Source organism: Grammomys surdaster, unplaced genomic scaffold, assembly GCF_004785775.1.
Source record: "Grammomys surdaster isolate TR1022 unplaced genomic scaffold, NIH_TR_1.0 144, whole genome shotgun sequence".
Classification (NCBI taxonomy): domain Eukaryota; kingdom Metazoa; phylum Chordata; class Mammalia; order Rodentia; family Muridae; genus Grammomys; species Grammomys surdaster.
The window spans coordinates 4231379-4252887 of record NW_021604602.1 but is presented as its reverse complement, the minus strand read 5'-3'; the positions used below and the strand labels follow the sequence as shown (position 1 = coordinate 4252887).

Here is a 21509-nt window from a genome sequence, read left to right as displayed (position 1 = left end):
TCCTGTAGACAGTGCCATAGGCTGTGTTGAGACCTCCCCTCATGTCAGAGGCTGCTCTGGGGCTCAACTGTACTTCTGAAGGTGCCGTGAACAGGCTGTGCTGAGGGCATTTTGTCAGATGCTGTACGCTGCAGCTACGGTCGTCTCAGGAATGTGGAGTGTACTGCCCTGGCCAGGCCTCCTAGAGCTGCCCAGTCTTCTCTCTCATATTCCTGGCCTCAGTGAGGTGAAATGTGCTGTGGTCACCCCGGCCTCCCCTACCCTCCCCCCAGCCTCTCCTACCCTCCCCCAGCCTCTCCTACCCTCCCCCAGCCTCTCCTACCCTCCCCCCAGCCTCTCCTACCCTCCCCCAGCCTCCCCTACCTTCCCCCAGCCTCTCCTACCCTCACCCCAGCCTCTCCTACCCAGGCCTCCAGCACCAAGCAGGTATTCTGCTCTACAGTCATGGTGGCCATGGGAGGTCACAAGGTCCCCATGGCTGGTCTCCTGGCCATACTGACATGGCCCTTGACACCAAGAGCCAGAGGCTCCCTGTAGCCATAGTGGAGATTATGTGCTGGGACCCTCCATAGGTGGCCATGGATTGTTTCTGGCAATGTCACAGGAATCAGAGAGTCTGTGTGGTAAAAGCCTCCTGTCACTTGAGTGAGCCCCAGGCCCACTTCTGGAACCTGACACATTGAACACAGAGTCCTGTGTGTCCAGGGAGTACGCTGCATTCAAAGTCCACCCACCTGAAACCCTGGGGCTGGGTGCAGGACCTGAGGCTCCGCTCCACCAGCAGGAGGTGCCTGGTAGCCTGTCCACTTCCTGGGGGTGTTCTGGAGCCCAGCTGCTTTCTGAGTTCCCCTCTTTATCCTGTCATTCTTGCATGCTCTGGCCGGCGCATGAGAGAGAGGCAGAGTCTGAGTGTGCACAGTGGACAGTTTATTATGGTGTGGACATGACACGCACTGCGTGGACAGACGGGAACACCGTGGCTGCTGGGGCTGCGCTGCACTCCGACAGCTCTGTGGCGTGGAAAGGCCACGCTGCACCCAGCTGCTCCCTGCCAGCTGAGGCGCCAACAGTGTCACCTAGGAGAAAACTTGGAAGCCATCTAATAAAGCAGGTGATTTGGGGGTGTTCTCTATAAATCAAAGGAACGTACACTTAAATAAGCAAATATAAAATACAAAACAAGAATAGACCCGGTGTTCTGTGTCAGATACACTAAAAAATCCAGGAGTTGAAGTTGGTTTCCTCACTTTAATATTGTACCACAGGTTGAGAGTTAAGTATATCCCAGCTTCGGCCGGCAGGCTCGATGCTCGCTGGGGCCAGCACGGCTCCTTGCAATCCTCCGGGGCTGGTGCCATCTTACGTGGTGCTGATCCCACTGAGCTCCTGCCTGATGGCTAAGGGCAGGACAGGAGAGCCGGGCTCAGTGCAGCAGGGAAGGACCCTGCTAGAGCTGCCATGGGCACACGTGGCCTAGAGGCCCACCAGCATGGCAGCTTTGATACAGACCTTTGGGGAGGCAACCCAGCACTCACGGGCTTCTGCCCCTAAAGACGGGAACTTGGGAAAGGCAAAGGCTATGCCTCGCCTCAGAGCTGTGTCGGGCTGCTTGTGGGAGGGACCCGGAGTTTTCCTAGAGTCTGACAGGTGGGCACCCACGTCTGCTTGAGGTGTGTGTGATACAGCGGGACTCTCTGGCTACACAGCTGTTACAGACTGTGCTAGTGCCATGGCCTGCCCTTTCCCTTCCAGGACAGGCTCTGGTCTTGATGCTTGAGCATCTGTTAAGTCTTCCCTTCTTCTGGACCTCTCCTTCTGTCCCTGCCCCAATCTGGACTCCCACTGCTTAGCTCCCCACGCTCTCCCTCTGTCCCTCACTGGCCTCTGGTACCCTCACAGTGCAGACATGGCCGGAGCCAACAGTCAGAGAAGGGACACCATTAAGTAATGGGATCTTTGTAGGGCCAGGACCCTCACATGCTTTCCTGGGGCTCATGGCATGGGCCTACATGGCGCTGACAGGCAGTGACTGAAGCAGTGACGTCTGTGCCCCTGCCTCCCTGAAGAGGGGCAGTATGTCTTACTCTCTGTCTCTTCCCAGGCAGCTCTTGAAGATAGCCTGCTGCACACAGCGTTTCCTACCCAGCTATTCCCCCAAGTGCCAGAAAGGGAACCCCCTCCCCACCTCGGGGTTGGCAGTGACACACCCAACTGTGCTTTAGCTGGGCTGTTTCCTTCCCTGTACTCATGACCGCTCTCCCAGAGCTGGACTCTGGTGAGACTGGGCAGACAGGAATTGCGCCCCCTGTGGCCAACGGTTGTAGCTGTTATAGTGGCTGGCTGCCAGGTTGTTACAGAACCTCTGTGGACATCTTCCCCATGAGAGCCTGCCATTAGCTGCCCTCTGGCTTCACAGGCCTTTCTAGTGCAGCCACTGCTGCTGGCCTGGGGACCAGTGAGAGGTGAGGCAGTGTGCGGGCTGCAGGCGCAGGCTATGCTTTACTGCTCTGTTCTAGCCCAAGTCAGCCCTGGGGTCAGATGTGAGGGTCACAGTCTCAGTTTTTAGAGCCAGGGCTCTTCTGGGAAGGAGGAAACACTCTGTCTGTTCCCTACACAGGGTCACACAGGCTGTGAGGGAGCTCAGCACCCTCCAGAGGCAGCCTTGGCAGGAGAGGACTGGACAGGCAATAGAGTGAACAGGAAAGGACAGAAACTAGGGGTGTTTCTGCGCCCCCCTCTCCAGCACAAGAGATCTTCTGAGAGGATGCTGAGGGAAGGGCGATCTCAGACAAGAAGCCACACCCACAGAGATACGCAGTCTTGGTAAACCACCTTGCTTTCCTGCACCTAAGTTTCAACAGCTACTGGGGGTGAGTGGGATGCGGGAGGACAGTCACTCCCTCCCCTGGCTGAGGCCCCACTCACCGTCAATGATCTCCTCCTTCACCTTGTGGAGCTCTCGGAACACCTCCTCCAGGATCTCCTGCTGGGCAGAGCCTCACAGTGAAGGCACAGTCACCGGCTCAGGGGATGTGCTGCAGGGGTCTTTCCCTCAGCCTGGACCTGAGAAAACCCTGCCCTCACCACCCCTCAGTTCACGATGGCTGCCCACAGGGAGGGGCCCCAGAAGCAGGCTGCAGGGTACCCAGACATTTTCTTTTCCTCTGCTGGCTAGGGTCCTGCCTTTGTGGCAGTCAAGTATGGGACCCACTGGCTAGAGCTCGCCCCCAGCCTGCTGGCTGCCCCTGGCTCTCACCTGTTTCATCCGGTCCAAATCTAAGGCATCCAGGCCTACGTCATTCACACTGCCAGCAGGCTTCACCCTGGAAGGATAACAGGCAGCTGTGGGAAGGTGGTTGCAGGTCTACAGGGACCCATGCTGGGGCAGCCTGGGGGGGGGGTCAGAGTTCCCCCCAGCCCTTCTGCTGTATTTTACCTAAGGATGCTGGGAAAAGGTGTGGAAGGCCTGCCTCTCAAAGGTCTCTCTACAATCCCTCAACCACATTTCCCCGTCCAAGTCAGGACACAGGGCCATATAGGAGCATCTTCTGGCTTGAGAGGCCTTATGCCAAATAGGCAATGAGGCCGACTATGTCTGTGGCTCCCGCCTCCCTGAAGAGGGATAGACTGATCATCTCTTCTGCCACAAGGAGTTGCGTTCCTAGCTGAACTCTGGTTGGTGAAACCCACCAGACTCAATGAAATGGTAACTAGCTCCACGCTGGGAATACCGCTTCAAGCTAGCACTTCCTGGGTGGGAAGTGGCTCCCCTACTTCTGTTCTTCCAGAAGCATCCAAGGACGTGGCTTTGCTCCTTCTTTATTGGTTATACTTTGAATAAGTTCTGGAGTGACATCACTGATCTGAGTGTCAATGTCTCGGGCACAGGTGCTCTCCCAGACACTCACTAGCCACAATGTGAATCTACCTCCAGAGTCTTTCAAAACAAGGTGGAGGTGCCGAAGGCAGACACAGTCTGGACACAATTCTCCGCCCATGTGGAGAGCAGAGCTCTGGAAGCCTGTGGCTCCAGGAAAGGAACAAGGCTGGAATCAGGTGAGGGACACTGGGACATGATGGGATTCCAATGCTGTCCCTGGGGACAGCTCGGTATGCAAGGAGTCATGTTAGAATGAGGGCCACTGATCTTCAAAGTTTGGGAGAAAAGGCTGAAAACTAAAGTGAGCTACAGACTCGTGACCATGGTGCTGAACAGGTCTGCCAGGAATTCTGGGTCCTGGTAGGCAAACACGCCCGAGCTTCAGGTCCTTCCTGTGGGTTGCAGGCACCATTTCAGCAGTGACTGCCTGGAACCTGAATCACCACCTTACTTCTCCAGGCCCAGCTCTCCCGCCTCCACACGGCAGCCATCATGAACAGCATGTATGGTGTGAGCAGGCGGTTACTGTGCATTCTCAGTAAAACTAGTGACCAGTGCTGGGACCAGATGCCCAGGGTGAGATGCTACTCACGGGGGCTCCCTTCTCTGAGGAGAAGGGAGAGGGCAGTGGGGGGAGGAGTTTGTAAGGGTGAGACTGGGAATAGAGAGGGAGCGGGACGGTGATCCAGATGTAAAATGAATTTTAAAAAATTAAAGAGAGAGCAAGAGAGAGAGAGAGAGAGAGAGAACCACAACAACAATGGAGACCAGTTTGGCCTGAAGCTGCAGAGAGATTTCATTCTCACAGAGAGGCCTCGGCCATGTGTCTGCCCAGGGAAGGACAGCTGACCACTGAGGAGGTGGGAGCATTCTCTGAGAACCCATTGCAGTAAGACTAGCTCCACAGGCTACTCCAGCCTCACCAGCCTCCTCCTTCGTTCCTGTGTTCAGGCACTCTGCAGGGAGCCTGTGTGTGGGAGATCAGCTGCACTGAGTGCTCATGCACAGTCTTCCTGCACTGAGTACTCATGCCCAGTCTCCCCGCCTGTAGCCACTGCCTGTTCTTCTCCTCTGCTAGGCCGGTTGTGCTCAAGGCCCCACCATCTTCCCCCCTCTTCAGGTCGATGGTGCCTCCTAAATCTCTTGCAGCAGTCTGTCTCTCACAGGCAAGGCCAGCCCCTCTCTACAGCTCCCACTGCAGACCACCACTGCCCTCAGCGTGGTCTGGAGCTCTTGGAACCACAGCTATCTCTTGGCCCATGGCCTGGCTCCCCATGGGCACGCCTGTCAGGGCTGGGCTAGAGCCCTCGCTCACCACCTTGTCTCACTCTGCAAGCCTGGCTCCGGCTGTCACCTGCACTGTGACACGAGATGCTTGCTCCCGTTTGGGGTGGCCAGTAGAGAAAGTTCCTGGAGTGGGCTTAGGCCTTCAAGGGCAGGCATATTGGTTTCAGTTCCCATCTTTGTCTTTTGGGTCTACCCTGCTGTCATGTTGGCATTTGGTTTGGGAAACAAGGGTGGGGAGAAGTTGACTTTGAAGGCAGGCTAGGCGTGCTGCATGCAAAGAAAGGAGCCAGGGACAGTCTGAGGGACGGCGCTGTACTGAGGGGAGTGGTGGTCCCCGCCATTGCCCTGGGTGGGAGGGACTGACTGGACTTGCTTCTCTTTCCCTCTGACAGTCATCCTCTGCAGACTTATCTTCTTCGGAGAGGAAGGAGCCAGCCTGCACCCCTGTGATGGTCTCTAGCTCTGCCTCTCCCCAGGTCTGAAAGGGCAGACCACCCTTTCCAGAGCAAGTTGTTAATACTAAGACACAAGACAGGATTGGGGGTGTTAGTCATAGGCAAGGGGACAGAGGAGGCCACAGAGCATGGGCCACATGTGGGCAGAAGGGTTGTCAGTACCTAGAGTGAGGCTGCGACTGAAGGGGGCTCTTAGCTTCGGGGCTCTTTGCCACAGACGGGGTTCTACGGCATGGAATGAAACAGACATGTGAACCAGTACCAGAGCCCGCCCACAGACTTGTCTCTTGGCCCTCCCCAGAGCAGCTCACCTGGACAGCAGCGAGGACACAGGTTTCTCCACCGAGTTGCTCCGCTCCCAGGGCTTTCGGCCAGCCTCTGCCAATTCATTTCATGAAGGGTCAGAGCTGAGAGGATTCAGTGTCACCCCACTCCTAAGTCCTCTCTGTGGGAGCCTACTCAGACTCTGGGTGCAGAGCCTCTGTGGGAGCTGCTCAGAGTAGAGCTGCAACCTGGCCCCAAGCCTCAGTCCCCCTTTCAGCAGGAGCTGTAGGTGACAGCAGGCACCTTGTAGATAGCCTGCTGTCACCTTGTTTCCCACTATTCCCTTGACACTGGAGTCCTCTCCACAGAGCTTGGTTCAGCTGCTAGGGAAGCAGAGAATCCAGTTACGCGTGAGTAGGCAGGGATCCGAGCCAACACTCTGGTCCTGTCCTGGTACATGCCCCTGTGGCCAGGCTCCCTGGACACCACTAACCTCTGTCCACTAGTCTCTTCACACTGAGTCTGGCCTGCTCCCCTCCTCAGCCTGAAGCAGCTTTCCCCTTTCTCAGTCTAGTGCTACAGGCTGAGGGAGACTCATCTGGATGCTTGGGACCAGGTGTTACTGCAGATCCAGAGGTCATACGAAATCACTGGCCGCTTTAGACTTTGGAGCACTTTGTGGGTTTGGACTGTGAGCACTCAGCCTTTGCTGTACTAGATTACAACGCATGCTTCAGTTCACAGGAAACAGACTGACTGAGCCAGAGATGCTGGCCACGGGTCAAGCAAAGAGGCATGGAGCTGTTGTGCCCTAAGCTGGGCTTTGTCTGCAGAGCAACCGAAGGTCTGAGGCAGGTACCTCAAAGCCACCTGGCAGGTGACGGGCCTACAGGAACAAGATCTGGGGCCAGAGCCATCCTCCGGGTGTGTGGCCTCGAGCAGCATACAGCTGCTACGTGCGGGAAATCCCTTCTCCTGCCAAGCTGGGAAATCCCATAACCCACACAGTAGGGAAATGAGGACAGTGGCACTGAGCAAGCCATCCAATGCAGGAGGCAGCGCGCCAGGAAGTCCAGGAAGGCTGGACACATGCACACTGGTGAGAACAAAAGTATCCGTCTGTCCGGTGACACCCTGACTCCTCTGCCCTGCTTACTACACTCATGAGCCTCAGGCGCGGCAGGAAGCTGACACTGAGGGTGTGGTTACCTGAAGCCAGCCTTCTGGTCCCACAGCTAAGTCTGTAACACTGTCCTAATCACATTCCAGGGGCACAGCTGACTGCAGGGACTGGGACAGGAGTTGTGCTTCTGATAAAGGTCGATTGATGATCTAACTGTAGCCTCAGTCTAGTTGGCGTTACACAGGAGAAACAAAGGATGACATTAAACAGCTTCTCGGCCAGGATTGTGGCTATATGGTAGCAAGCTACACTAACGTGTGGAGGCTCTGGATTGTAAAAATCCACAGCACCAACAAGTCTCCAGCCCCTTCATGATAGCTCCACTGTGAAGAGAACTGTTAGTGCTTTTCCCTTAGCTGGACAGGGTCAAGGACCCCTTGTCACACCTACCCAGCACTCTGCTTGGCTCTCTGGGGTAAGTGTGGGAGCTCAGAGGACCTGGAATTCAGTAGATCTGACGCTCTTGCCCAGAGAGTGAAGTGACCAGATCGGTTGACTGCTTGCTCTAAGACCTCAAGACTTGTAGGGCAGAGCCCTCTTACCTGAGGAATTAGGTGGCTGGCTGGTGGCTCGGGTCCCTGGGGATGGGGAGGTGCTAGGATCTTCCTAAAGTGAGAGAGAAGGTCCTGTCATTAGTCTGCTAGCGACAAGGCAGGGCATCTCTGCGGCAGCTTGCTCTTCACATGTCCTCAAGGCATATCAGTATATGGCTATCATTAAAGAGCAAAACCTCACACTGTAACAGGGGTTCACCAGGCTGTAGACAGGGAAGAAGGGACCTCAGGAAGGCAGCTTCTCGGGACCCCAGCACCCTGCCCAGACCTGATTTATACAGAAGATCTGCCTTTTTTTTTTTTAAAAAAAAAAAGGTGGAAAAAACTGAGGCCTGACAAGGGTTTTGACAGGGCCTCAATAGTGAAATCCACTCCTGAAGGCTCAGCAGGCCTGAGGTATTCTGAAGCTGGGGCTAGGGAGCACTTGCTGGCACCTAGGAAAAGCCAGCGCTGACTCTATGGAATCTGAGGCCCAGCACATCCAGTGAGTACCCAGTGGTACTGGACAGCATGTGTGGTTTAAGGCCACAGGGACGCATGGCACAGGGCAGTTGGGTGAGGACCCCAGTTTGGTCCCTTGACAGGTTTGCAAGGCAACCCTGTCTGTATGAAGGGCATGTCAGAAGCAGAGAGCTAGGGAGATGGGGTAACCTTCCTAACCTGGGGTCTGAGAGGCCATTTTTAGAGAGTAAGGATCATGCAGGAGTCCAGGCTGAAAAAGGCTATCTTGTGAGCAGAGTACTGTCCATGCCCAGGCCCAGTAAAGCGGCACGTGTGCAGACTGATGAGGAGAACAGACTGGCAGGGAGGCTTGGAGCCGAGGGGCACCAGACCCACCTCACTGGCTAAGCATGTGAGGAAGACCAGGCAGACAACACGCACTGGGCCCCGGTGGCCATAACTCTCTAGTTCTGCTAGCGAGGTGCAGCCTTCACACTGTTCGTGCTGGAGGCTTTTACTCACTAGTCCCAGGAGAATGCCATTTATTTTTTAAATAAGAAAGCTTATCATGCACATAAAGAAAATTGATCACCATAAACAGAAGTTGAGGCTGAGGGCTCTGTGCTGACAGACCAACCTCCACATGCCTGCCAGGGACACGAGCCTGGGGCTCCAGAATCCTGCCATGGCTGGGAACCACAGCTCCCACTGGGCTTGACGGATTCTAAACACTCAAGTGGAGTGTTTAGAATTATAAGTAACTTGAAACAACACTTTGACTTCCATCAGACTTCAGCAGATGTACCCAAATCCCTGTGGTGTGGCCTTGGCATGCTGGAGCATCATGGTCCTGAGTTCCCTGGGATTCTCTAAGTACCCCTGGTGGCTGGGACTTTCCTGCCTACTTCTGCTTTCCCCGCTGAGTGATGGCTCCAAGGGTCTGGTCAAAACAAGGCTCAGGAGATGCAAGCCTGACTGGGCCTGTCCCTCCCTCACAGCTATGTCCAAACCAGGCTCCCAGCTTCCAGTGACCTCACTGGGAGATGTGCTTACACTGGAGGCAGGCCTGAGGGTGTGGGCCGGCTGGGTAGAGAGGTGCCTACCATTTGGCTCTCATCTTCCTTTCTGTCAGCAGGCTTGTCTGTCTGGGAGGCCGCCTTTCTCCTAGATGTTGGGGAGAAAACAATACAAATCAGCTTCTCGCGGTGTCCCAGTGAACTAGAACTCTGGGCTGCCTCTCCACTTACACTTGGTTCCCTGACAGACTGTGTGTAGCTTAGGTTTATGTGAACAGGCCACTCAGTTAGGCATCCTTCTTTCATGAGTCAAGGGAGTGGGGAAGACTTTCTGTACTCACTCATGACCTAGACTCAAAACTGGTCTGGGCAGGAAGTAAGCACTTGGGGTGTTTCTTTGTTTGAGCTGGTGGTGGTCATAGTTTCTGAGGGAGAAACATGGTAGTGTTTAGGTCCCTGAGGGAACAGGGTTACTCAAGGCCTGTCGATAGACTGGTATGCTGACTACGGTCTGTCTCTTTTGGTCAGAGCTGTGGGAAGCTTCTGTTGCAGCTGGCTGGCGAGGAACCTCAACTCTAGCAGCACGTCACATCGGGGAAGAGTTTTTCTTGCAACACTTCTGTCTTGGACCCCAGTTAAGCTTGTCCCACCCTTCCCAGCCTAGAACAACACTGAGGAGGATCCAGGACTGCAGCTGTTCTACACTCAACTCATACCCAGGAGTCTTCTGCAGGACTCTAACTTTACTAGTGCTCCCTGCTCTCAACGGTCCCCTGCATCTGGCTTCCTCCCAGGTGTGGACACAGGCCTCTCTTACTTCCAGCAAAGTGCTCCAGTGCCTTTTTAATTGTGAGGCCTCTCCTAAGCTGAGGTGAGCGGCCTGCTGGGGTAAAGGGAGCCTGGTGCATGCTGAGGAGCTGTCTCCGGCTGCCAGGGGCAGGGCTCACACCATCTGTCTCAGGACAGGAGGTCATGAAAGAAGAACAGCAAAACAGCTTTAGAAACCATGGAATTTGACCCAGCGGTTAGCATAGCCACGACGGCCGTGCCTGTGCCTCAGAGAGGCTGTTGTGGAGCATTGCTCTGCTTGTAGCCGTCACAGTCACCACATCCCTCATAACCATGAGTTGTAGGAAAACTCTAAGGGGCGTCCTGCTCCTCACTGGGCAGTGTCACTGGCACTCACAATAATAGTGATTGAGGTTTTTCAAGCTTTGCTACTGGAGCAGATTAGTGACTCAACCACCACCCTTAGAAGGAATTTAGAGACGGAGATTGTTAGTGGCCTTGGGGAACAATCTGAAGTTCAGAAAGGAATACAATTAATAGTTGAGCTAGGGAATTTTTTTTAAAAAAAGATTTTTTTATTTATTTTATGTATACGAGTACACTGCAGCTGTCTTCAGACTCACTAGAAGAGGCATCAGATCCCATTACAGATGGTTGTGAGCTACCATGTGGTTGCTGGGAATTGAACTCAGGACCTCCGGCAGAGCAGTCAGTGTTCTTAACAACTGAGCCATCTCTCCAGCCCGAGTTAGGGTATTTCTTGAGGTCAGGGAAGAAGAAACAATGGCAGACTGACTGGTACTAGCTGATGAGCCTCCTCCTTCCGAAAGCTGGGTTAGTGAGCAAGGGGATGGCTAATTTCTTGTACTCATGCTTGCTTGCCCTTAGCTTCCTGATATGACTTAATAAAAAAGTCATTAATGAGTAGATGCACCCTGAGGATTTAAGTAAAAATGATTGATTGTTTTTTATATAAAACTTTAGATTTATGATTCTCTTAAGAGTTTTCATGATTACTTTTAAGATAAATAATAATTATTTCTTTGTAACTGCAAATTGCAGCCTTCCAGCAAGAGAAATTGGCTGAGAAAATTATTTTGCTTGTTTACATTTTGTTAGTCTATAACAAGTTGCTTAGTTATAAATGTATGTAGGTTCTTGGGAACAACTTGTTTTGCTTTCCAAACCTGTTCAACTTGTACTAAGTAAAGTTTATTCATGTACTGAGGAACATGCTTTTTTATGTATACTCATTGTAATTGATCATTTAATGAAAAATAGAACTTAATCACATTGTGATTTTGTACCCCTTGAAAGATTTTGTTGGGATATATAAATTGTGGAAGAAAAAATAGTTGTTGGAGCTTTGTTCCACCCACCAAATGTGTGTATGTGTGAGTGTGGGAGCCTGTATATGTTTGTGTGTGTCTTTATGTGTATGTGTGAGTATGTGAACATCTATGTGTGTGTGTTTGTGTGTGTATGTGTGAGTGTGTGAACATGTATGTGTGTGTGTGTATGTGTGATTCTTCCCCTACTTTTCTCGCCAGCCCCAAAGAGTTTCTCACTGGCCTAAGTTAATCAAGCTTTGTTCCCTCAGAGAAAAGTCTGACTACACCCGCCTCAGTTCTCCCTGACCTGTCGAAGTTGTCCTTTGATAAGTTATTCCTCCCACAGACCAGGACCAGTAAGTCTCATTAATTCTATCTCAGTATTTCTTCCCACTCTGACCTATTTTAACTGTCACCTACTCCATGGCAGCTGTCATCACCTCTTCTTGGATGACAAAGGTCTCTTCACTGGTCTGCCCAGTCACTTTACCCCATGATGTCCATTGATGCCCAGAAGCCATGTTTCATCTCTTAAAAACAGAGGGATGCCTTGCGGAGAGTGTACCTCAGTGGTAGTCATTTGCCTAACATGTGAGAGGGCGTGAGTTCTATCCCAACACTGTAAAATCTGACAGACAGACAACTACAGACCATGCCACTCCAGTCTACAATGGTAAGATTCAGAGGCAAACAAATGCCTGTGACAGGCTGTCACACGGCAGCTCTCAGTGAGCGCTCACCCCGTAACTTCTCCATTGCAGGTGGATTCCTGCTAGAACAGAAGCAGGAGAAAAAGCTGCAGGACTCCTAATCTCAATGAAGCGGATTTCAAAGACTGCTTGGTTGATCCTTGCAGATTGTGCAAAGCACGTTTGCTTTTGTAGCGCCTGGACCCCACCTCCGACCCCCCAGCACCTGGCGTCTGCTTGGCTCCTGGCAACTCTAACCTCTTCCTGCTTTTAGAGAGGAAGGGTATTCCCTCTCAGATTGAGATACATCACCTAAGCCAAGCTGTTAAGCTTACTGGTCTTAGGTTCGGGGAAGGTGCAAACATTTTCTTTTTAAAATGTTTTCTCCTGTTATCTGAAGCCCCAGTCACCTCTGAGTGTTCTGAGATCCAGCTGGGCAGTGAGGCAGTCTTGCAGCCTCCTCTCCAGCCAACCTCCTACAGTCATCTACACGGGCTGGCTTCTCAGCCTGTGCAGAGGTTTGAACACCTCTGCTACCCTCAGGCCAGAGAACTGCACTTCTTTAAGCTGAGGACAGGTGGAGCCTCCTCTATGAGGCCCATCTCTTCCTCCTGCAGGCCTTGACATACGGTTCTGTGAAGGCTGCTTACATGTCTGGCCCCTGCCTTGGCAACTTCTGTCTGCTTAGACTGTCTAGGAGGCCTGGGAAGGCGAGTATTCCCTACAGACAGGCCAGTTCTGGCCACCATGAAGTAACAGCTTGACTGCCTGCACTTCTGACCCTGTCTCCTCTCTTCATGCTCACAGAGCCTTCCTCTTGGATTCAATAAGATACTTTAGGACCAGGGTGGAAGGCCCAGGCCTACGGTCCTCACTGAGGCTCATGAGCCTCAAAGGTGGAGGGACTGTGAAAGCAGATGGCAGGACTCACACAGCCATCTCTTCATCTCAGGACAGGTCTACCTACCTAGTCATGGGGAGAGCCCTCTGCTCACTGAGGGCAGGGTGAGAGGTGCTTTGCTGATGTGTGAAGGATGCCTGGCCTGCCCACCCTGCCAGGAACTCCTACTCACAGCACTACTGGAGCACTAGGGAGCAGGCCTCTGCTGTGGCTTTCTCTGTTCTCAGGTGCAGAGTGCTGGGATACCAGGCCTGCTCCTGTGCTCTCCGGGTCTCCAGGTCAGCCACAGCCTTGAACCAAGTCAGCATTCCTGGTGCTAGGTCATTTAAGAGTGACAGGGTGGGGCTGGAGAGATGGCTCAGAGGTTAAGAGCACGGGCTGCACTTCCAGAGGTCCTGAGTTCAATTCCCAACAACCACATGGTGGCTCACAACCATCTATAATGAGATCTGGTACCCTCTTCTGGCCTGTGGGAATACATGCAGACAGAACCCTGTATACATAATAAATAAATCTTTTTAAAAAAAGTGACAGGGTAATGTCCTACACAGGCTAGAACTATACCTGTCGGGATGACAATGAAATAGGCCCAGAGCCAACCCTGATAGATAACCTATCTTCTCCCATCTCTCTGGGCAGTTCATCTTATCCTTCCATTCCGGCCTTTTCCTGTGACGAGGCTGATGACACCTGCCTCTAAAACTCTCTAAAACTCTGGGAGTGTGCTGTATTAGTCTCTCAAGTGCAGGGGGTGCTGTTCTAGGCCCCCTGAATGTGTCTTAGCAATGACAGTCAGCTGAGGACATGGCCTCTAGGGAGCACTGTGCTACCCACCTCTTAGCCAGCAGCTTGTTCATTTCTTCCATGAGGCCTCCTCCACCTCCCCCACTGCTTGCCCGGTTGGCATCGGACTTTGAAGTCCCGCTAGGACTGGAGCCTCCAGATGCATCTTCTGGCTGAGAGTAAGGAAGAAGCGTGTGTCCTATGGTGATCCAGTGGCGGGAGAAGAAAGACCCTAGGAGTGGGCTGCTACTCCAACACTCAAGTCCACAGAAAACCAGACATCTAGGGAGGCTCAGGGACAGACACGGTAAGTCCACAGGCATGAATCCTTGACAACGCCAGTTAGTCACAAGGGAGGAGGGAAGCAACTTTCAAGCCAGAGATATGTATCAGAGCCCTCGTTTATGACCAGACTTATACTGTATGCAGCTCTTTCCAGGAGCATATACACCAGGGCGGGGAGCTGAATCAGCTGGAAGCAAGTTCCCTGGGTCAAGCCAAGGCAGACTCAGTACTTATTAACTAAGGCAGCTTGGAGCTGATAAAGTGCTGGCCCTGTGTACTTGTTTAAGACCTGGCAGAGAGCTGGCCAGCTGGGCCAGGGGAGTAGTGTTTTGCTCAGTGTCTCCCAGGTGAGGGCAGGGTGAGAGGCTCTCTGCTGATGTGTGAAGGGTGGCTAACCTGCCCAGCCTGCCAGGAACTCTTACCCGCTGCACCCTCCTTAGCTTGGCTCCCGCCAGAGCAGCAGCCAGTCCTGATGCAGAGCTCTCATCGTGGTTGGTCCCCTGGGCTCCTCCAGCCGGCAGTGGGGGCGGGGGTGGGGGAGTAGAGCCTGTGGGTGGAGGTGGGACTGGGGGTGGAGGTGGAGGTGGAGGTCCACTACAGGAGAGGGTGGCGCTGGCTGCGGATGAGGGGTGCCCAGGGGGGAGAATGGGCCCTGAAAGGCAAAGGGGAGGAGTCAGTCTCCAACACCTAGGGGTGTCCTGCTACTGTTTTCATTCCAGGTCCTTCAGAAGGATGGAGGGCAGCTTGCTCAGAGATGAGATGCAAAAGAGTTTGCCTATCTCAGGAAGGCCCTACAGAACCCAGCCCCATTCCAGTCCCTCCCTATCCCAAGCTCCCAGCATCAGGTGCCGGCTAGACTGGCACACAGTGCCTTAACCCTCTTGAGCACAGCAGAGCTCCTCCTGCTTCACTCATGCTTCTCCAATGTGTATGTGTGTGTGTATGTATGTATGTGTGTGTGTGTGTGTGCGAGTGTGTAGTTCCTGGCAGCACCTTTTCCATTTTAGGCACTTGGCTCCATCTTAGACACTGACTGAAGTTGGTCTCAGGATGTAACTGGGACTAGTACTTGGTCCCTGGGGGGTCTCTGAGAGGTAAGAAACTGTGGCCCCAGAGATGACCAGGACTTTGGGTCAAGGAACCACTGAGTGCTGGCCTCCACTCTGCACCTAGTCAGGCACCTCCAGTGAATCAGGCACTGTGCCATACACTGAGGAAAACACCTCAGGGTGCTTATGGTCTAGTGAGGAGAGCCAACAAATCACAGAGGTGAACACAGACTATGCTACAGGGCAAGCTCTAGTTAAAGTCGGCACAGGAAGCTGTGAGACCTGAAGTTCTTGGAAGCCTGCCCTACAGAGCTAGGAGCAGACAGGAGAGGAAGTGTCGGGCAGGGGAAGGAAGCAGTGCTAAGCCAGGGGCACGGGCTGTGTGGGAGGGAGGGAAAGGAGAAGCTAGTGCTGGAGCGAAGTGGGAGGGGAGGATGCCCGGTGGGCTGCACGCCAGAGCTGTGTCTCAGGGTGATGGGACAGGGTGTTAGACCAGACTTGCTCAAGACTGACAGGGGCCTGGGCAGTGGAGCGGAAATGCTGTAGCAGCTGAGAGCAGTACACTCCATGTGCAGCTGAGGGCAGTACACCCCATGTGCAGCTGACAGCAGTACACCCCGCATGCAGCTGAGGGACAGTACACCCATGTGCAGGGTGTCTGGAAAGCAGGTAAGGCTGTCTGCCATGACCAACACAGAACTTGAGGATGCACTGACCGAGGGTTCTGTGTAAGTCAGGTCCTCTGGGGTGGTGTGGACAGCAGCCGGAGGAAGGAGAGTCTCACCTACCTGTGGCAGAGATTCTTCTCTCCAGAGACTCTTGGCGGTGCTGCTGCTCCATTACTTGTCTGAAAAGCAACCACAGCAGACACCTTGAGCGCTCTGTGCCCGTGCTCCCACGTCTGAAAGCTGGTTCTGTGGTACTGCTGAGAGCCACAACACTGGGCTCTGTGTGTGTGGAGGCAAAAGGATTACTTTTTTTCTTGAGAAAGGGTCTCTCATTGATCTAGAACTTAGCAAGTAGGCAAGGCTGGCCGGCCAATGAACACCAGGGTTTCCCTCTGCTTCCTAAACTCTGGTATTCAAGTGGGTGTGCCATGTCTGACTTTTTAAGAAAGAAAGAAAAAAAAGAGGGGAGGGGGGCTCTAATCAGTGCCTTGCAAGCACATCACTGGCTGAACTACCTTCCGGCACCCCGAGCTGCCTCCTACAGAGACCGAGACAGACGGAAGAGGACTGGCAAGCTGGGACACTCTGAGCAGGAAGTATCTCAGAGAAACCTGTGTGACTCTGGCCAATTTGCTTCACTCACTGGAGTGAGAGGGATAACGGGCTCATCTGGCTGTTTGGAGCCACTGTGGCGGCTTCAATAGATGTGCCCTCAGGAGAAATGGAAGACATGCCTCAGTCTCGTCTCCCATCAGACGTCCCCTGGCACTGCAGGGTTACTAGGCACGCTTCAGAGGGGTGTAGGGAAGGATGGGTCGGCTGGCCATGGGCCTGTCTCCTTAGTCTGCGGTGGCATGTGCAGGTGTTCTCTGTTGCCCCTGATGTCAGTGGATACCTGACCATGCTGGCCTCAGCTCTGTGTGTCTAGGGTAGCTGAAGGGTGATCCTGGCTCTACTGAGAAGTTTTCAGGTAGGCATCTATGGGACATGGGGTTACCTTCTCTGGATGTCCATCTCCTCAGGAGAGGGGCCATTCTGCACCTGACGCTGTGTGGAGGGGCCTGCAGGGAAGAGATGCAGAGTGGACAGGTCAGTAGAGGGAAGAAAGGCCCCGACTAAGAACTGTGAAGGCACACTCCACTCCTCCTGAGGAGATGCCCCAGCCTTCCTTTAAAGTGGGCTCTCATACACACGCAACATCTACATATCTTCATCTCTCTCATTCACCCTTTCTCTCTCCACTTCCTGTGGCTCCTCCCGCTGAAGCACAGTGGAATCCACATTCTGTTGACATCTCATACTTTTCTTTAATCAGCACTTGCTGCGTCTGCTCACTTGCCACTGTCTCCTCAGCCCCCGCCAGTGTGCTGAGACTCATGAGCTCTGATGGGTTCTTTAAAGGAAGGACTAACACCTACAGCTGGGGAAGAGCAAGGCCAGATTGAACCTAGGAACTACGCACACTGGGAGTCTAGAGCTGTGGGCAGAGGCAGTGGAACCCCGCGCGGCTCCCTTTGCTCTGGGCCACCGTGAGACCTCCTAGGCCATACCCACTTCAGACCTGAAAGGACAGGAGTCCCACTGCTGAGCCTCCTGTCCTCAGGAGGGCTGGTGCCACATTTAAAGAGAAATCCGGGCTGCAGCTCCAGCCTAAGGAAGAGCTGACTGTTTCCTGAGGGCCGGTGCACACCGTTCCTTCATAAGTGTGCTACACTCAGTGGCTTGTGCAAGGAGTTTTGTTTCCACCTTTGGGTGAAGTGAGTGTGAGTCTACGCCTCAGACATCAGGCAGTCTCTTCAGCCTCTTACTTCCCAGAAGCCCAGGGTCTTGGCGGTCCTCCTCTTCTTGTGTGCAGAAAGTGTTATTTCCTATGGGAACCGATCAGAGCAATTCCCAGACAACTTTTACTTAATCTGTATTTCAACTGTAATTCTCACACAGCTAGGAGAGTGTCCACGAGGGGCCACTAAAGAAGCCAGGCCCAGGAAGTTAGGTGACTTGCTCAAAGGCTGTGCAAGAAGCCGAGCAAGACAAAGCACCGGCCAAACGTCTCTCATTCTCAAGGTCAGGTTCAGCATGACATCAGTCAGACGGGCTTGAAGAATGAGATGGTGGACTCACATGCCACCTGAAGCGCCACAAGCTGGCTGGCCTGTCCCTCGGTGGAGCACTCAGGTGAGACTTGTGTCTGCACAGTAGAAAGGAGTTGCTTGACCTCTGCCTCACTCACTCTGGGGAAGGCAGGTTTCACAACGCCTCAGCCCTACATTCTGGGACTCTGCTGTTAGCCCGGCCAAGGCTGTGGTGGGTTAAATGAGAAGTTTCCTCCATAGCGCTGGCTACTTGAACACCTGGTCACCAGTTAGAGGTGCTGCAGGAAACATGTCACTGGGGCGGGCTTTGGGAGGTCATAGCTTTGTGCTGTCTCCAGTCTGTGCTCTGCTCCTGCCACCACTCCTCCCCACCATGAGGGACTCTACGGCTCTGGAACTGGGAGCCAACATAAGTAAGCTTCTTTTGCTTATGGTGTTTTCTTAAAGGAGCAGACAGGTAACTAATACACAGGCCTTAGGTTCAAGCTTGAATAACTGAACTTGCCCTGGTCTAGACTGCTTTCCTCCTTCTGGAGGCTGAGTTCCTATTTGGTTCCACCTTATAACTAAGACCCTGAATGCCTGGCCCACACTGGACGCTGTAAGGTCTGCTCAGCCACTGGTCTGCCTTGGTTACTGTTGATTCTTCTCCTGTTAAGACACGCTGATGGCAGCTATGCTCACAGTATTGTGCTGTCATACACTTGGACTTCTCAGTCTGGATGCTGGCCTAGACTCCCAACACCCTCAGCCATCCTGATACTACAGACAGCTGGGAAAGGCCACCAGGAGCCACAGCACAGTCCCTTCCAAGCCTGGAGCTCTGTCCTGAACAGGAAAATATGTCCCTGTATGTTTGAGGCTCTCTTTCCTACCCACTGTCCAGCTGTGCCATGGCAGATTCTGACAGAAGGGCTGGGGAAGAGGCTTCTTCTTCCATAATGGTTGCTGGTTCCCTGAGAAGCCCCGGACAACAGCCCACTTACAGAGGCCTCTCCAGCAAGGTAGTGTTTCTCAAGTGGGAGTAAACATCAACAGGAAGGCTCTGTTCATGACTGATGAGACACTCATCTGTCCTATGCTGAGCTACTGCAGATGACTTCCCTTATGGCTGTAACCACAGGCCAAGATGGTGGACTCATGCTGTCACCTCTTGCCTCCTGGGCTGAGCTGTGACCACGCAGGATGAGGGGTGAGGAGAAGAAGGGTCCCTGATCCCTGACCCCCTAATCTACCTTCTACAACTCAGTACTTAAGGGTATTTATTTTATTTTGTTTGTTTAGTTTTTCAAGACAGGGTTTCTCTGATCAACAGCTCTGGCTGTCCTGGAATTCACTCTGTAGACTAGGTTGGCCTCGAACTCAGAGATCTGCTTGCCTCTGCCTCCCAAGTGCTGGGACCGAAGGCATGCGCCACCATGCCTAGTCTTACTGGTATTTTTAAAAAAGACTCATTTTATGTTTACTTATGTGTATGTTATGTATCTCTGTATGTTACATGAGAATGGGTGCTCATGAAGGCCAGAGAGGCCACTGGACCCCCTGAGCTGGAATCAAGAGTGGCTGTACGGGGTATGGTTCAGTAGGTAAAGTACTTGCTGCACATGCTTGAAGACCTGATCTCTAGCACCATGTAAAGCCAAGAGCAAAGCAGACGCCTGGAACCCCTATAGGGCATAACTGGTACCTGTAAGTCCAGCCCCCGCAGTGGGCAGTACCCCTGGCAGCAAACCAGGCAAGAGGCAGAAGAGAAGAGATGGGACGACCTCCTAACGGCCTTCATCCCAGAACACAAAGAGCTGCTAGGGTAGAGGCTGAGCTCAGGGGAAACTGAAACCCAAACTTATCTGCTTCCAGCTGTGATGGTTCTTGGGAAGAACTGACTTCTTGATGTTGGGATGGTCTGCTTTCTAGTCTCAATTACAAGTGCCACTACTCACTCACACTTCCCAAATATCTGGCAAATCAGAGGATGTCCTTGAACCTTGACGGTCACAAGGTGGGGATCGTGACAGAAAATAAACAAGAAGAGAGTCAGAGGGGCTATCTCCGCCCATGGGACCGCAGGAAGTAGCACGACAGGAGGAGAAAGAAAGCTGGTTGGAGAGGACGGAGCAGAGTACAGCTGGAACATGGTAGGAGACAGGAGACTGACTCCCTCTGAGAGGACTGAGTAAGCTTGCTGGTGGCACATGCCTTTAGTCCCATGTACTGGATCCTATGCAGGCATCCTTCTCTTTATGGCTGAAAACCGTCTTGTCAGAGCTGTGCCTAGAAGTCTGATGGGATCAGACGGGATGTTGTGTAGGGACCAAGCTCTGCTCTCCCAGTCCTCCCACTAGTTCTCCATCTCACCTTTCAGCCCCTTCTCATTCCTGGCTGTACAACTGTAGGATGCTTATATTTACAGAAGTCTCCTCCAGGGTGATTTTATTCACTGTATTTATTTTTGACATTTTGAGATAAGGTCTCACTATGTAGCTCAGGCTGGTCTTGAACTCTTGGCCTCCTGAGTCTTTTCTAGGTTAGTCTTTGCTGGGTTTGCCTCTAAGTAACTAAGACTTCCTTCCTTCTTTGTGCCTCAGTTTCCTATACATATGAAAGATGGAAATAAGGATCATTTATCTCCAACCCTCCCACCCTGCCTTTGGTTCTGGGGAGTAAGTCTGGGACAAGTGCTTTGCCACTGAACAACAGATCTACTCCAGCCTCCAAATATCTACAATTCAAAAGGACAAACAAGAAAACATTCCAAATTATTAACAGTGGGTATCTTAGGATCATGTGGGTTTCTCCTTATTTTGAATTTCCAAATTATGCATGAGTAGCAGGTACCACCTTTGGGACAGGTAACAGTGGTTACAAGTCCCTCCAGTCCCCGCCTGGGTGTCTTGTGTAACTTTACATTCTGAGGTAGGCAGAGGAGGCAAGGTGACACCTGCTCCTAACGAAGGCTCTGCTCTCTCCCTACCCACTAATGACACTTTGGATAGCAGCCCCAGCTGCTCTGGGACAGAGCCCAGGCTAAGTTTCCAGCTCTCCTCGTTAGGAAAGGTATCTCCTGGGCTTCTGAAAAGATGGAACCTGAGATCCCAGGAGTGCCCAAGACAAAGAACCCGCACCCATTCAGTGAGGTCTGATGTAATTTCTGGCCAGCAAACGACAGCTGCCTGCTCTGAGCTGGGCAGCAGCCCAAGCCCTCTTGAGTTGCTCTCTGCTTCCCTTGCTACCATCTTTCTAGCTGCTTGTGTTTCCTCTTTCCCTTTTGGCTAGAGACTAGGCCCTTCGTCTGTATGGGTGCTCTTCCTGCTGCTACACAGACAAGTGTCTATGTAAGAAGGGAGTCTGTGACCCTGGGTCTGGCCACTAGAGAGTTACCTGGTCCAAGCCATGTAGGAATAGGTAGGAGGACTGGAGCTGGCTCCCAGGACAATGTCCCCCAGCCCACCACCCTTCTAGCATGCTCATACTATCCTCAGCCCTGGTACACAGATACCTCCACATCTATACTTACAGAGCAAAGGCAACTCCTGTGTCAGGCTCACCAATGGACAAATGCTTGACTGTCCCCACCTTCCACATTTGTATTTTGAGACAGGGTCTCGCAGTGTAACTCTAGCTGGCCTGGAACTTGCTATATAGATCTGGTCTGTAACTCACAGAGATCTGCCTAGTCTCTGGCACAGCAATTTAGGCTTCTGATGGCTAATGGCCACTGGCTGCTGTGCTCAGGTCACACTAATGCCACCAGCTGCTGTGCTCAGATCACACTAATGGCCACTGGCTGCTGTGCTCAGGTCACACTAATGCCACCGGCTGCTGTGCTCAGATCACACTAATG

The 21509-nt window shown here is 52.8% G+C and overlaps 1 protein-coding gene across 2 annotated transcripts in view; it reads right to left on the bottom strand.

The window, feature by feature from the left end:
- Positions 1–906: 906 nt before the first annotated feature.
- Positions 907–21509, bottom strand: part of Evl (Enah/Vasp-like) — a 52523-nt gene continuing 31920 nt past the window's right edge. The window contains exons 4-14 of one of the 2 annotated variants that reach the window (XM_028764455.1): positions 16573–16636; positions 15696–15754; positions 14281–14510; positions 13625–13746; positions 9168–9228; positions 7612–7675; positions 5934–6000; positions 5785–5847; positions 3257–3323; positions 2926–2983; positions 907–1397 (exon numbers count right to left, since the gene is read on the bottom strand). In XM_028764455.1, coding sequence (XP_028620288.1) covers positions 1360–1397; positions 2926–2983; positions 3257–3323; positions 5785–5847; positions 5934–6000; positions 7612–7675; positions 9168–9228; positions 13625–13746; positions 14281–14510; positions 15696–15754; positions 16573–16636 — 893 coding nt within the window. In that variant the 3' untranslated portion in view covers positions 907–1359. The remainder of the gene's footprint in view (positions 1398–2925; positions 2984–3256; positions 3324–5784; positions 5848–5933; positions 6001–7611; positions 7676–9167; positions 9229–13624; positions 13747–14280; positions 14511–15695; positions 15755–16572; positions 16637–21509) is intronic. The other variant, XM_028764456.1, reaches the window with a different exon arrangement.